Source organism: Lampetra planeri, chromosome 3 (genome assembly GCF_965212315.1).
Source record: "Lampetra planeri chromosome 3, kcLamPlan1.2.h2, whole genome shotgun sequence".
NCBI lineage: Eukaryota > Metazoa > Chordata > Hyperoartia > Petromyzontiformes > Petromyzontidae > Lampetra > Lampetra planeri.
The window spans coordinates 6785797-6800673 of record NC_136109.1 but is presented as its reverse complement, the minus strand read 5'-3'; the positions used below and the strand labels follow the sequence as shown (position 1 = coordinate 6800673).

At 54.5% G+C, this 14877-nt stretch overlaps 1 protein-coding gene across 1 annotated transcript in view; it reads right to left on the bottom strand.

Annotated features, from left to right (window-relative positions):
• The window catches only part of LOC144734515 (von Willebrand factor A domain-containing protein 7-like), a 92043-nt gene that overhangs the window by 24615 nt on the left and 52551 nt on the right, over positions 1-14877 (bottom strand). The window contains exons 12-13 of the mRNA XM_078616748.1: positions 13519-13781; positions 11773-11921 (exon numbers count right to left, since the gene is read on the bottom strand). Of these exons, the coding sequence (XP_078472874.1) occupies positions 11773-11921; positions 13519-13781 (412 nt within the window). The remainder of the gene's footprint in view (positions 1-11772; positions 11922-13518; positions 13782-14877) is intronic.

The window sequence follows — 14877 nt, the reverse complement described above, 5'->3', positions numbered from 1 at the left end:
GGGGATGTGCGTCGGTTTTTGGGGTTTGCCTCATATTATCGTAGGTTTGTTCCGAATTTTGCGACGATCGCGAGGCCCTTGCACCTCCTTACGGGTAAAGGACGGAAATTTGCTTGGGGACCGCCAGAAGAGGCGGCGTTTCAAGGCCTGCGCGATCGGTTGGCTACGGCGCCGACGTTGGATTATCCAGATTTTGATCACCCCTTCATTCTGGATACGGACGCGAGTGACACGGGCATTGGGGCCGTGTTGTCTCAGTCCAAAGGCGGTGTGGAGCGCGTGGTGGCGTACGGTAGCCGTGTTTTGTCTCCCGCAGAAACCCGCTACTGCGTCACTCGCCGAGAACTTCTGGCTATTGTTTACTTTCTCCGCCAATTTCGACCGTATCTCTACGGTCGTTCGTTTATTGTGCGCACGGATCATGCGGCCTTGCAGTATGCTCTCAAGGTGGACCAACCATCCGGCCAGCTGGCGCGGTGGTTGGACACGCTGCAAGAATTTTCCTTTCAAATTCACCATCGGAAGGGGGTGCGTCACGCAAATGCGGACGCGCTCTCTAGGTTTGCCGCAGCGATCCCCTTGCGCGTGCTCGTCCGGGACGCATAGGTGTGCGCCGATCCAGCATCCCCCTCAGCCTGTTGCGTTGGCGGTCGAGGTGCCTGAGGCTCCAATGGGGCCGGGACCGGCTGATGGGATTTTGAATCTTCCAAGGGCTGTGTGGATTCGGGAACAAATGCTGGACGATTCATTGGTGACCTTACGGAATCGGGCTGCGAAGGAGAGTGGGGGACCGGGTTCGCGGGGTATGCCGGAAACCGCTCTCTGCGATGGTCTGCTGATGTGGAGGGAAGGGTTACAGGAACGCTGGCGTCTGCTTGTACCGACATCCTTGCGGTACGAATTGATTAGGACTCTACATTGCGACACGCTCTTACATCTGGGGGTGCAGAAGACCCTATTGACGTTGCAGCGAGATTACTTTTGGCACAGCATGACAACAGATGTCGTCGGTTACGTTCGCGCGTGTCCCGATTGTGCCCGACAGAAGCCACCTAAACACCCATATGTGCCGCCGATACAGTCTATTCAGGTGTCTCGAGTTAATGAATTGGTGGCGTTAGATATTTTGGGACCCTTCCCGCCATCCGCTAAAGGTAATAAATACTTGCTAGTTGGGGTGGAGTACCTCTCCCACTGGCCGATGGCCTGGCCCTTGCCCGACCAGTCAGCGGCGTCCATTACAGACGCCTTTCTATTTGGGTACGTTATGGACAAGGGGGCACCGGAGAGGCTCATCACAGATCATGGCCGAAATTTTTCTTCTAAATTGTTGGGGGAAGTGTGCGCGGCTCTTGGAACTAAAAAGATACGGACATCTCCCTACCACCCACAGACGGATGGTATGGTCGAACGGCTAAATCGGACTTTGTCCGCCATGCTGTGTCACACGGTGAGTGAAAAACAATCAGATTGGGATTTGCATATCCCTGGGGTACTCTCGGCATACCGGATGATGCCGCATGCGGCTACAGGATATTCGCCGTTTTTCCTTATGTACGGTCGCGAAAACGTGCCGCCGATGGATGTGCAGTTGGGAACAGGAGTGAGGGGACCTACTAAGCCTCTTCCTGATTACATTCAGGACACCATTCGCCGTGTCACTGAGGCGCGGGAAGGGGCCCGCATGGCTACGGCCAAAGCCCAGGCCCGGAACGAACGGTGCGCTCGACGCTCTAAGGGGGAGTGCCCCTGAAAGGTGGGGGACATGGCCTGGCTGCATTGCCCACAGGTGCGGCCAGGTACCTCTCCTAAATTACATAAACCATGGCAAGGGCCTGTTCACCTCATTGAGGTTCCCAACCCACAGTCTGCACGCGTTCGGTTTGGATCTCGGCGTTGGTACGTTCACACGTCTCGCTTGAAACCATATGTGGCCCCTCGAACGGATGCGTCATCTCCTGATGTTGCCTTGCCGGGGTCTGTTGCTGCCGACTCACCCTTGCCTGTGCCTGTTAACCCTGCAAGAGCGCCTGTCGTGCCTTTTACAGACAAGCCGGCCGTGACACTGCAGGAGACAGGGGACTCTGCTCGGGGCGTGCCTACCACGGCTGCGGGGACACCGAGCCCCGCCGCCCTTCCGACCCCACCGCAGACACGATTGCGGGACACCCCCGACTCTGGGCCTTCAGGGATACGGGACCGGGACGTTGGCGGGCCTCCAATAGCGACAGGAGGACTTCATCCTGTCGCTCTTAAAACCCCGTCACGTTCCCGGTCTGCAGGAGGGCCGCCGCCCGTCCGGGACGGACCGGCAACCCGCATGCGGTCGAAGTCCCTTACATTTCGTTGATTTATACTGTTCGTGTTCTTGTTGTTATTTTTATATTTATTGTATGCTTCGTTGTCCTCGCATGTATGATGGTTGTGTTCGCTCGCATTACTTGTTGTTGTTGTTGTTCAGCCGAGGTCGGCTGGAATTTTCTCTACGGGGGAGGGTGGTGTAATGCGGGCGTAAACGGCCTCGCGGATATGACGTCACGGGGGGAGGGGTTAGGTCACGTGAGAGAGAGGGGTAAGGTCTTAAGGGAGAGAACCGGAAGAGACAGGAGGAGAGTATGGGAATAGAGACAGGGTGAGACCACCCAGGGCGGAGAGTGGAGAGTGGCGAGATCGCCACGCGGTAAGACTCGGCACCGTCGGCCAGCAGTGACCGGGCAAGGGAGGAACGGGGAGCAGCGGTGGAGCTGCAGTGAGAGCAGCTGAAGGACTGCACAAGGGAATCTGCAGCAGAGCTGCATCGGAGTGGAGAAAGGCTACGGGAGCGACGGCAGCTGTCGAGCTGCCAAGCAGGGAGGCTCTGAGCGAGGGCCGTGTGGGACAAGTGTAAAGAACCCAATAAAGGACAACGGAGACAGACACAGTGAAAGAGTCCTTTATTACACAAGGAGAAAAAATAAATAACCTGAGATTCGCGGATAACATAGATATGATGGAAGAAAGACGTGTTGTATTGATGGAAAGTGTTCATAGGCTAAATCAATCAGGAAAAGATGTAGGACTGAGGATTACGTGGAAAAGACAGATGATGCTGTTCAGAAGGGAGAACATTAAGAAAGAAGGAATAATAAAAAGCAGCAGTATAGTGAATGTTAAGGAATTTGTATAGTCTACTGACATGGGATGCCTGCACGAAATAAATAAGAGCGAGGATCGCAAAGGCAAAAGGAGTAATGGAAGGATTCAGTATCATCTGGAGAAGCAAGCAATTCAGTTACAAGACCAAACTAAACATCTTAAGAACATGCATGTTCAGTACAGTTTTGTATGCCTGCGAGACTTCGGCATTAAAAAAGACTGACAGAGATAAGATATTGGCACTCAAAATATATTGCTACAGAAAGATACTGTATCTAAGCTGGACCCTTACTTGTAGAAGAAAGAAAAAGGTTGCAGATAGGAAAAGACCTGATGCCGGCAGTTATGAGAAGGAAACTGACACTATTTGGACACATACGTAGGATGGACAACAGGACAATTTAAAGTGTGTTGTTCGGAAAAATGTCAGGAACTGGAAAGAGAGGAAGACCTAACAGAGAATGGCTAGACGACATAAGAGATTGGTGCCGTAAAGATGTGCACTATTTGAACATATTTGCATAAGACAGAAGAAAGTGCAAATAACTAACGAAATGTGCAGTGGACACCTACGGGCTATCTGCCCATGTATCATGATGATGATGATAGACGTGGAAGCATATAATCAAAGTATGACAATGGATTTCCTGCACTTTTCTCTACTGCCCACTACAAATGTCCATGAGTGTTATGACAAATCTGTTTGTGCACGGTGGTCACCCATACAAGTGTCAGGGGAAGGATTCCCACCAATAGGAGGGTTAGTGGGAGGGGTGATCGAGGAGATATAAGGGGAAACCGGGCGGGAAGAGGGGGCCTTTGGCGGGAACGAGATTGGGACGGCTGGGGACAGGTGTGGATGGGAGACAAGGATTAAAAGACGAAACCCCTGCAATCTTGTGTTGGCTCTCCTTTACATCTGGTGGCAGCGGTGGGATCTACAATGGCTACAAAGAAGAATCCCCGCGGAAAAAAGAGCCAAGTGAAGAGGAAGCAGGGGCCGGGGATCCTTCCCATCCCGGGCAACAAGGAGGCCTGCTATCAGAAGCAGCAGCAGGGGGCCTGTATCGCCTGGAGGACCCCATGGAGGACCGCATGGCCCGCGTGGAGAGGGCACTCCAGGAGCTACTGCAGAGGCTCCCTATAGGGGGCCCGCCAGCACCGGGAACCCCACCCCCACGCGTACTACGGGAGGAGAGGCCACGGGACCCGGAAGCCGACTAGCCGGCCGGGCAGGAGCCGCAACCAACCTCGTCACGCCAGCCGCCGCCGCTCCCGCCAAAACCCCCAGAGCTAAACACCCAACATGGAGAGCAGGTGGCAGGACGGCCGCGTCGGCTGGGGCCCGTCGACAAGTTCGTGGCCGCGGAAGAAGATTGGGAGGGGTTTGTCCGCCGATTCGAGGCTGCCTTCCACGCTCTCGAGGGGACAGACGAAGAGGCACTACGAGCGCTGCCATCCGTTCTGGGCGAAGAGGCACTCTCCTCTTACACATCCCTTCCCTCGCACAGCAAGACCACGCTACAGACGGCCTACGAGGCTTTGGGGGAGATCTATTGCCCGGCGGAAGGAGCCTTTAAACGGTTCCAGGACCGCCAGCGAGGGGCTAGAGAATCCCCTTTAGCCTACAGGGGTGCGCTGCTCGTGTTGGCGAGGAGGGTTTTCCCTCGCCTGGCTGAAGAAGCGCTCGAGGACCTCGTGGTCGAGCACCTCATCGCCTACGCTTGCCGTGCTGGCGTTGTAATGCCCGTGGTGACGCCGGAGGAACGCACCTCACTGTGGGCTGCCCGGACCATCCAAGCCCACGAGCAGGTCATGGGCCGGGCGCCACCCGTGGGCCGGGTGGCTGGCGCGGCGGGGGGGAACAGCCGAGCCGTTGCCACGGCGCTACTGGGTCCAGCAACACCAACCGCCGAACCTGCACCGTCGCCACAGGCTGCCTGTGGGGCAGCTGGGAACGGACCCCCGACGTCTGAGGCGGAGACATCGCTGCGGGAGGTGTACGCGGCGATCCGGGGACTGGCGGAGCAGAGGGACCAGGGGCGCGACCAGCCGCCGCGTCGCTGGCAGCCGCCTCTACAACATCGCGCCGAGCCCCCCCGACGGAACGCCCCGTGGGTCTGCCACCGTTGTGGTCGAGAGGGGCATGTGGCGAGGGGGTGCCGCACGGAGCCGGAGGCCGCCAACGTCACCTAGAACCCGCCGGGGCCGAACGAAGACAGGATCCAGGCGAGTGACGCCGTCCCGCCCGGCCTCTCGGTCGGGCCAAGCAATTACAATTCCGACGCCGCGAACTCCCCGGGAGTCTCCTCGGGGTGGGCGCCGTCGGTGTCGTTCCCCGGTCCCCACTGTCCTGGTCGGGGGAAGGGGATCGCGTCGCGACCAGAAGTGGCGTCGCGACCAGAAGTGGCGTCGCGAACGGACGTGACGTTGCATCCGGAAGTGACGTCGCGGCCGAAAGTGGTGTCGCGGATCGCGCCGGGAATTGCGCCGGGGCCGGGGACCGCGTCGGGGATCGCGCCGAGGCTGGGGACCGCGTCGGGGATCGCGCCGAGGCCGGGGGCCGCGCTGGGAATCGCGCCGAGGCCGGGAGGGACGTCGCGGGTGGAAGTGACGTCACGGGCGAAAGTGAGGTCGCGGGCGGAAGTGACGTCGCGGGCGGGAGTGACGTCGCGGCCGGATGTGACGTCGCAGCCGGGCGTGCCGTCGCGGGCGGGCGTGGTTTCGCGGGCGGGCGTGACGTCACAACCGGAAGTGGCGTCACTAGTTACCTGCGACACCGGCGAGTTGCCAGGGGCAACGGTCCGTGGGCTGAGGCGGCACACAAAATTGACATTGCGCCCTGGAGCAGTTCCACGGCCGCCTCACCACCGCTTTGCGGCGGAGCAAGACGGAACCAGGGGGACCACGCCCCCGTGACAAAGGAAGGGGAGAAGGGAGGGTAGAAGGGAGGGGCCCACCCGGGAGAGGCCCACCCCCCAGTCCCCACCGCCCCCTACAATGGGGGGGGGCCCCCCACACCACAAGGGGGGCCCATCCTACGTCACCAAGGGGGGGCAATTTGCACCACATAGAGAGCCCAGCCCGCAACCCAGGGGGAAGCCCACACTATGTAACAAGGGCGCGTTCACCCTGCTGCGACGCACTCCAAGGGGAGGAACCCCATCTTCGGTCCATTCACATCCATCCCCCATCATCTCACCATGCACCACAAGATAACGAGACGCCGCCTGGTCAGTGGCCGGACTCAGCCACACAATGGAGGAAGCTGGCAAGGCGGGTGGTAGCGGCCACGTCAGGAACCTCGGTCCTGGTCGGTGATATCGCGGGAGTGTCGGCACGTATCTTGGTGGATACGGGGGCATCAGCCACGATCATCTCGAGCACCATGCACGAGATGCTGCCGGATAAAATCCGACCTTTAGTCCCCGTCAAGACAACGTTCATTGCAGCAAATGGAGGCAGCATGGGCTTCCTGGGCCAGGTTGAAGCCCCGATACAGATTGGGCAGCTTTCGGTAGCAGGACCCATCCTTGTCTCCGCAACGTTGCCCGTACCCTGCCTGTTGGGGACGGACTTTCTGAGGCGGATGCCAATGAAAATCGATCTGGCCAATGGGCGGGTGGAAGTCCAGGGAACGCATCTCCATTTCCTAAAGGCGGAGGGGGCCAGCCGGGGTGTACCCTACGTGCAGGCTCTGGTCAGTAAGTCTGTCTCCATCCCCCCGGCAGCCCAGATGCTAATTCCGCTGCGATATCGGTCCCCCCTCGTGACAGCCCGACCAGACTCACCCATCCTGGTGTCTCCGGCGTCAGCTGCCATGGATCGCAATGTCCTGATGGGAGCCGAAACTATTGTACAGAGGAACCAGCATCTGTTCATTCAGGTGCTGCACACCTCCGATAGAACAACGACGGTGCAGAAGGGAACAGTTCTGGCCCACGTTAGTCCCTTGTCACTAGGAGCCCCAGGGACAGAGCCCGAGCTTGTAGGCAGCATCAGCCAGTCCGAGGACAGAGGGGCCGAATTGTGGATGGACCAGCCGGGGACCGTTCGACCTAGGGGGCACAAATCTGTCGCAGCACCACATCAACACGGGAGATGCCGCACCCCTGCGCCAAAACACATATAGAATGAGCCCAATGGAAAAAGGGCACATTCAACAAGCGGTGCAGGAGATGCTGCGGGCCGACATAATTTCTCCATCCTCGAGTCCCTGGGGGGCACCGGTGGTCCTAGTCAAGAAGTCAGACGGGTCACTGAGATTCTGTGTGGACTTCCGACGCCTCAATGCCGTCACGCTGGCCGACGCATATCCCCTACCACGTATCGACGACTCATTGGATGCACTGGCGGGAGCAACATTTTCAGTACGCTGGATTTATTGTCCGGGTTCTGGCAGGTCCCACTAGACGCGGACTCCCGGCCTAAAACAGCGTTCCGGACACTACAGGGCCTGTTCGAGTTCAACTGCCTGCCTATGCGCCTCCAGACTGCGCCGGCGACGTTCCAACGCATAATGGAGTTGGCCTTAGCAGGCCTCCAATGGGAAACGTGCCTCATCTACCTGGATGACGTCATTGTCTTTTTGCCGATCATTCGAGGAACACATTGACCGATTACGTCAGGTATTTCTGCGGTTCCGGAACGCGAACTTGAAGCTCAAGCCATCGAAGTGCCACCTTATGCAGTCGTCGGTACGCTACTTGGGCCACGTCGTCAGTGAGTCTGGAGTGGCTACAGACCCAGAAAAGACGGCCTGCATAAGGGCCTGGGCTGTTCCCACAACGGTTCCAGAGGTACGCCGGTTTGTGGGTTTCGTTTCTTACTACCGCCGGTTTGTACCCAACTTCGCAACCATTGCCAAGCCCTTGCACGTGTTGACGGCAAAGAACCAGAGGTTTTATTGGGGCCCTCTGGAGGAAGAGGCATTCCAGCAGCTGCGTTCACGTCTGACAGATGCACCACCATTGGCCTTTCCGGATTTTGGCCTCCCCTTTATCCTGGACACGGACGCCAGCGATGTGGGCATCGGCAGTGTTTTGTCGCAAGTCCAGCAGGGTCGGGAGGTGGTTATCGCCTACGGTAGTCGCGTGCTTTCATCAGCGGAGCAGCGCTACTGCATCACACGTAGGGAACTCCTGGTAGTCGTTCACTTCGTGCAGCAATTCCGACCCTACCTGTATGGTCGCAAATTTACGGTCCGCACTGACCACGTGGCCTTGCAGTATTCGCTCCGCATCGACCAGCCTTCGGGCCAGCTGGCCAGATGGATAGAGCGTCTGCAGGAGTACAGGTACCAAGTAGTGCATCGCAAAGGGACCAGACATGCCAACGCAGATGCATTGTCCCGACTGGCGCCCCAGGGCCCTTGTGCATGCACCACAGGCGGGGCACGCTGCAAGGAGGCGAGGCCGGAGGGGACGGTCATCGCTCCCGTACGCACGGTGGAGGGCGCACAGGGTGAGGTCCAGCTGACCGACCACGACCTGGGGCTGACCTTGGACGATTGGAGACGGCTACAGCTGGAGGAAGCCCCACTGCAAACGCTACGCGCCTCAGCAGAGGCAGGGGGGGAGGAGTACATTGTATGGGAGGACCTCCTCATGCGATGGGACCCAACAGGGCGCCGGCGATGCCTGGTAGTTCCGGAGTCGCTGCGTCAACAATTGGTTATGGACGTACACGGCCGCCAGCTACTGCACCTGGCGGTGCGGAAGACACTGTACACATTACAGGGTCGGTACTTTTGGCCAGGTATGACTGCTGACGTGCATCGATGGGTCGCTACCTGCGTCGAATGTGCGCGGTGAAAGCCGCCACCCCGGGTAAGCCGGGCGCCCCTACAGCCCATCACGGTGACCAGGGTCAACGAATTGGTTGCGTTGGACATCCTGGGACCACTGCCGGTCACGCCACGGGGAAATAAATACCTGTTGATCGGAGTCGAGTACTGCACGAGGTGGCCGATGGCGTGGGCCCTCCTGGACCAAACGGCACAGACCATCGCCGATGCCTTCGTGGGGGGCTATGTCCTTGAAAAGGGGGCACCAGAGCGGTTGCTCACGGATCAGGGCAGGAATTTCTCCTCACAGCTATTGAAGGACGTCTGCTCTATCCTGGGCACTAAAAAGGTCCGAACATCTCCGTATCATCCCCAGACCGATGGGATGGTAGAGCGGCTTAACCGCACCATAGCGGCCATGCTGTCCCAAGTGGTGGACGAAAACCATTCCGACTGGGACCTCCACATTCCATCGGTCTTAGCGGCGTACAGGGTGGCCCCGCACGCGGCGACGGGATTCTCGCCGTTTTTCCTGATGTACGAACGGGATCCCGTTCCGCCTATTGAGGTGCAGCTGACGGACATTCCCGCAAGAGCTGACGCATGGCCGAAGGCACTAAAGACCTCCCTCATTTATTTGAGAGAGGCCCGCCAAGCAGCCGAGGCCGCATCGGCCACGAGCCAAGAGAGTAATGTAGGGATACGGGAGAGGACAGTGACAGCAAAGCCTTTTAAAGTCGGGGACCAGGCATGGCTACACTGTCCTCAGGTGCCGGTTGGCCTTTCACCAAAGCTGCACCGACCCTGGAAAGGGCCGGTCGAGGTCATTAAAGCACTCCGACCGCAGTGCGTCCAAGTCCAACTGGGTAAGCGACGATGGTTTGTACACCCCACCCGCCTTAAGCCATACATCTCTCCACCGTCATCTTCACCAACATCACCACCAACATCACTGCCAACATCATCATCATCCCTACCCAGGCCAAGGTCGCCGACCACCACGCGCCGACCGGCAGGGGGTTTGGTGCCCTGTGTTCCCTTGTCACCTACAGCACCCCATGTGAGGCCTGACGGAGCAGCGGCACGAGCGGAGGCCGGAGAGACAGCGGCGCCAGGCAAGGCGACACCGGCACCACCGAACCAGGGACCGCGACGAGAGGGCTTTTCGAAGGAGGGGGCCGCCACGGTCATCTGCTGCCTGTGGATGTCCGGGCTGTTACGGGACACTGGCGGGAGACCTGGGCAGGTCGCGCAATTGATTTTGTTGTGTTATATTGCATTGTATGGTTGTGGGGGGGTTAAGGGCTGTCGTCACTGTCAGTGGTGGGAGGCATGGGGAGACTTAAATGGTCCATGGGGGAGGCAGAACCGAGGACGGTTATTTTTTCTCTGGGGGGGGTGGGGGGGGGGGTGATGTAGGGGTGTCAGGGGAAGGATGGCCTGATTTAGACTTGCCGCGGGTGGCAAACAAACACAATGGGCGTGGCTACGTCGGTACGCGGAGCAGGTGCTCGCAGCGACGTCCTCGCCGTACGCTGGGATCCCCCACAGCCCCTCCCCTCGGGGGGAGATGGCTATTTAAGGCGGTGAGCCGAAGGGCTCTGGGTCTAGTGTTAAGCTGTAACCAGTGAAGAAAGAAGATCAGCCAGACCGGCCCTGGAACTCCCTGGGATCGCTGTCTTTTTAAGGACCGACCAGGCAAGCCAGCGGCGTGGCCCCCAGAACCCAGAACCGACGCTCTTCTAAGAGCGGGGTCTGGGTATTCGGGGTGCCATAACCTAGGTGTAAGCTAGCTGTGAGCTAGGCTGTTGTGTTCCGTAGCTAGACGGGTGAAGGGGCCGATACCCCTTTAGTTACTGTAAGCTTCCGAGTTACGTGCTGGTGTTAATAAATAAGCGTGTGCCTCCAACTACGTGTCAAGTCTCCCTGGAACCATACTACACAAGTGAGCAGCATACAGTGGGGGCAACTGAGGATACAGTTGTTGTTATCTGTGGCATTAAGGGGGAGGTCGTTAAGAGACGCCACAGGTGTTAGGGGCAACTGAGGATACAGTTGTTGTCGTGCCATTAAGGGGGAGATCGTTAATAGACGCCACAGGTGTTAGGGGTAACTGAAGACGCAGGCCGGTGATTGGTCAGGAGGGTGAGTGGCTGATGACTGACGCCGGGCTGACGGCGATAACATGGTCACGTGAGGCTGGGGGCCTGGGGGCGAGTAGCGAAGCGGGGGACGAGATAATTAATTGGGACTGATTGATGCGGGGATAAAAGGCACAGCGTAACGGAGAGACGGGTGTCTTGGTCTGGGGGAAGTGTTGGAGTCGGAGCTGGAGACGGTGCCTGGGACAGAAGCAGTGGAACAGAGTATAGTATATGGTAGCAGTGGAACAGAGTATAGTATATGGTAGCAGTGGATGATAGAGTATAATATACGGTAGCAGTGGATAGAGAGTACAGACAGAGTAGCGAGGACGGAGCGAGTACAGCGTAGCGAGCAGCAGAGTATCGGATCCGAGTGGAGAGAGAGAGAGCGAGCGCAGCGGCGAAGGGGGGCGAGCGGACGGAGGAATGTTGAACGATGCTGTCAAGACGTGAACGATATGCGGAATAAAGAAAGGACGAGAAAGACGAAGAAGTTGTCGAGTCAGTACTAGTCCTACACAAGCACTATCCAAGGTAAACCCTAAATTCTGGGTGCTTTTCTTGACCATCCTGTTGCATTATAGACCATTTTATAATAAGCAATGTCTTATACCAGAAATAATATATGTATATGAGGTGTGTATCTATGAGATGCTGTTCTGTTTTCTTTTAACAATTGATATAGGTGTATGAGAAAATTATGGATACCTGTTCGAAGGGAAAATGGTTACAATGAAGCCAGGGTCTGAACTGGCTGTAGCTTCGAATGTGTCTGCATCACCAGAGTTGGTGACGGAGATGTTGAGATAGGCCGGAGTGCCATTGATAAGTTTGGGGTAGAGCTCTTGTGAAACAATCTGTGGAAGGCAATTCCATAAATAATCAACGATTTTGTATGGTTCCATAAGACCAGGGGTCGCTATTTTTTTATTACTTTATTTTATACACATATATATATTTCAATATAAAAGTAGCATAGTAATGGGTAACTTAAAATAATCAAAAACATCACTGTGGAGAATATAAATAATAAATAAGCAGATAATGTATCATGTATATCTTACACAACCCATCAGCCACACGGCTATCTGGGAGTGCATAATTTCAGGAGAATTCCTTTAAGTCAAGCAAACTCTTGATTGGTTTCGACATGCAGCTTCTCATCAATAGTCAGGCTTGCTGGATCATTGCTACAACTCTGTGGGCTCTCATGAAATTGTCTTTTCCGAGACAAAGGTGCTCTGCAAACCTCCTGGCTACCATCAAAGGTTTGTACACGAAGCCATACAAATATACAAACATACATAATTTCAACCGTGATGATGGTTACAAACTGAGTAATCATTGGAAAGATGTGATTAACCATGCAAAAAAGATTTAACTACACTTATTTGGACCATCTTATTTGACAGACAACTACTGTACAGGTTACTGATAGTCAGCCAGTTTTGTTTTACCAGGTTTAGCTTCTTTTTTCACACACTGGTTTCCTGCTATACGTTTTACCCACCAAACAACATAGCAGGAGGCTGTTTCTGCCTGACCTGCTTTTGTGCTTTTACCATCTACATGGCAGAGGCTCAGTCTCATTTGCAGCATTTTGTTATGTAGGCTAGCCGTAGTCTCAAGCCGCATCTCACCATAATAAAGGCTCAGTCATTTGTTATGTATTCTAGCCGTAGTCTCAAGCCGCACCTTACCATAATAATAAAAAGTGGGCCGTTCCTGGCCCATCCCCCCCCCCTCAACCATTATATATACAGAGTGGTATCTCTTGTAATCTTTCATTTACTTGATACAGCTATCGTGCTGTGACGGTTCCACCTGAAGACGGAAGCTTGTGTTGCCTCCGAAACGTCGTGATTTTTATTTTATTTTCATTTTACTTTTATTAATTTTTTAATTTTAATTTTTTACCTACGTGACTTTACCGCAAAAACCTAAGAATATGAAGGCTTGCTGGAATCAATGCTGGTGAACTTCCGATCGTATAGGCTATCTTCATGATATGGGTCCAAGTTCGACGAAATATAATATAATACATAACTCTAAATAATAATCAGCGTCGTTGTGGAGAATATACATAAAATACATAAGCAGACAATGTCTCTATATATTTGTCTCTCCACAACCAAAATAACACTTTCTTACACAACTCATGAGATGATTCAAGCAAGCCTGACTGCTGTTAAGACTCTGTATGTCAAAACTGGTGCATAGTTTGATTGTACAGTATGTGAATAAATGCTGCTGTAATTATACACTCGAAGAAGACCATGTGGCTGATTGGTTTGTGCAAGATATACTTTACATTTTATGTGGGGAGAGATATTGAAATACGATATTGTCTGCCTGTATATTTTGTTGTAGTAATGGGCAGTGCATTGAAATGAAAGAGCAAACATAAATAAATGAGTCAAGAATTCAAGAGAGAAGCCAACGATGGGAAAATACCTGCAGTGTTATCGTGGTGACTTGAGAAACTGTTGGAAATACTCGACCAAAGGTGTCATTTCTCGAGTCCTTCCCGCTGACATACACAGAGAACTGCTCCTCTGGGAGGGAGTCAATCTTTCCAATATAGTCTCCTGGGCTTGTGTCGTTCAGCAGGATCGTTTGGAGAGGTCGACCATCAGGTGATAGCAGTGTCAGTGTCTCAGCAACAGCACTGCTGGCGTCTTCACCTGTAATGGTGACTTCCACCAGGAGTGGTACGCCTGCAAACCCATCATGATCCTCATCAAACATCACCACTCACCATTACCCACTAACCAGAAACTGGCCATCACTTTCTGTGCCGAAGAGGTCCACCACGAAAAGTACCTGAAATATCTCGGTGTAACTCTCGACAGGAATGTCACCTTCTGCGAACACCTGCAGAATATTGCTGTAAAAAAATCACGAGTTAACCTCGTGCATAAACTGGCCGGAACGACATGGGGCGCAAACGCAACAATGCTCCGGACGGCCACCACAGCATTAGTCTTCTCTGCGGCAGAATTTTTGCGCCCCAGCCTGGAACAAAAGCATGCACCCATAGCTGGTGGATACACAGCAAAATGCAACCATGAGGATCATCTCAGGGACGCTAAAGAGCACACCACTGCTGTTGGTTGTGGTCCTCGCAAACATCGCTCCTCCGCAGCTCTGTCGCGATGCCGCGTGCGTGAGTGAGTACCGTAAGGCCATTGGAAATCCAAACCTCCCAATAAACAAGGGTATTTTTAGTGCCACCACCGCACAGGCTCAAATCCAGAAAACATTTCTGTCAATATGCAAAGAACCTCAATGACGATGACAAGACCACCAAAGCACGATGAAGGAAAGACTGGGCGAACACCAACCTGCTGCAAAAATCCACTGTCAGCATCCTCCAACCTGGATCTGACCTAACAAAGACGATCTGGTCCTATTTTAATCGGATCGGGACACTCCATGGAAGATGTGCACACTTTCTCCATGAATGGAAAATTAAAGAAAATTAATTTTGTGACTGTGGTGCAACATCTCAGACCGTTCAACATATCGTGAACGACTGCCCAATCAGATAATATAACGGCGACCTGAAACAAATATACGCAGCTACTCCTGAAGCAGCCGAATAGATATCAAATATAAACATCAATTTGTAATCTGTTGCAATCCCCAAAAATGCCATAAGAAAGAAGAAGACCCACCATCACCCATCACTCACAAACTTATGTTTATCACTCAAATCTACTAAACCAGAACTACTACACCATTCCCATTATCACTCACCATCACCAACCCTCACCTTCACCCATGACATAGCAACTAACACTCATTATTCAA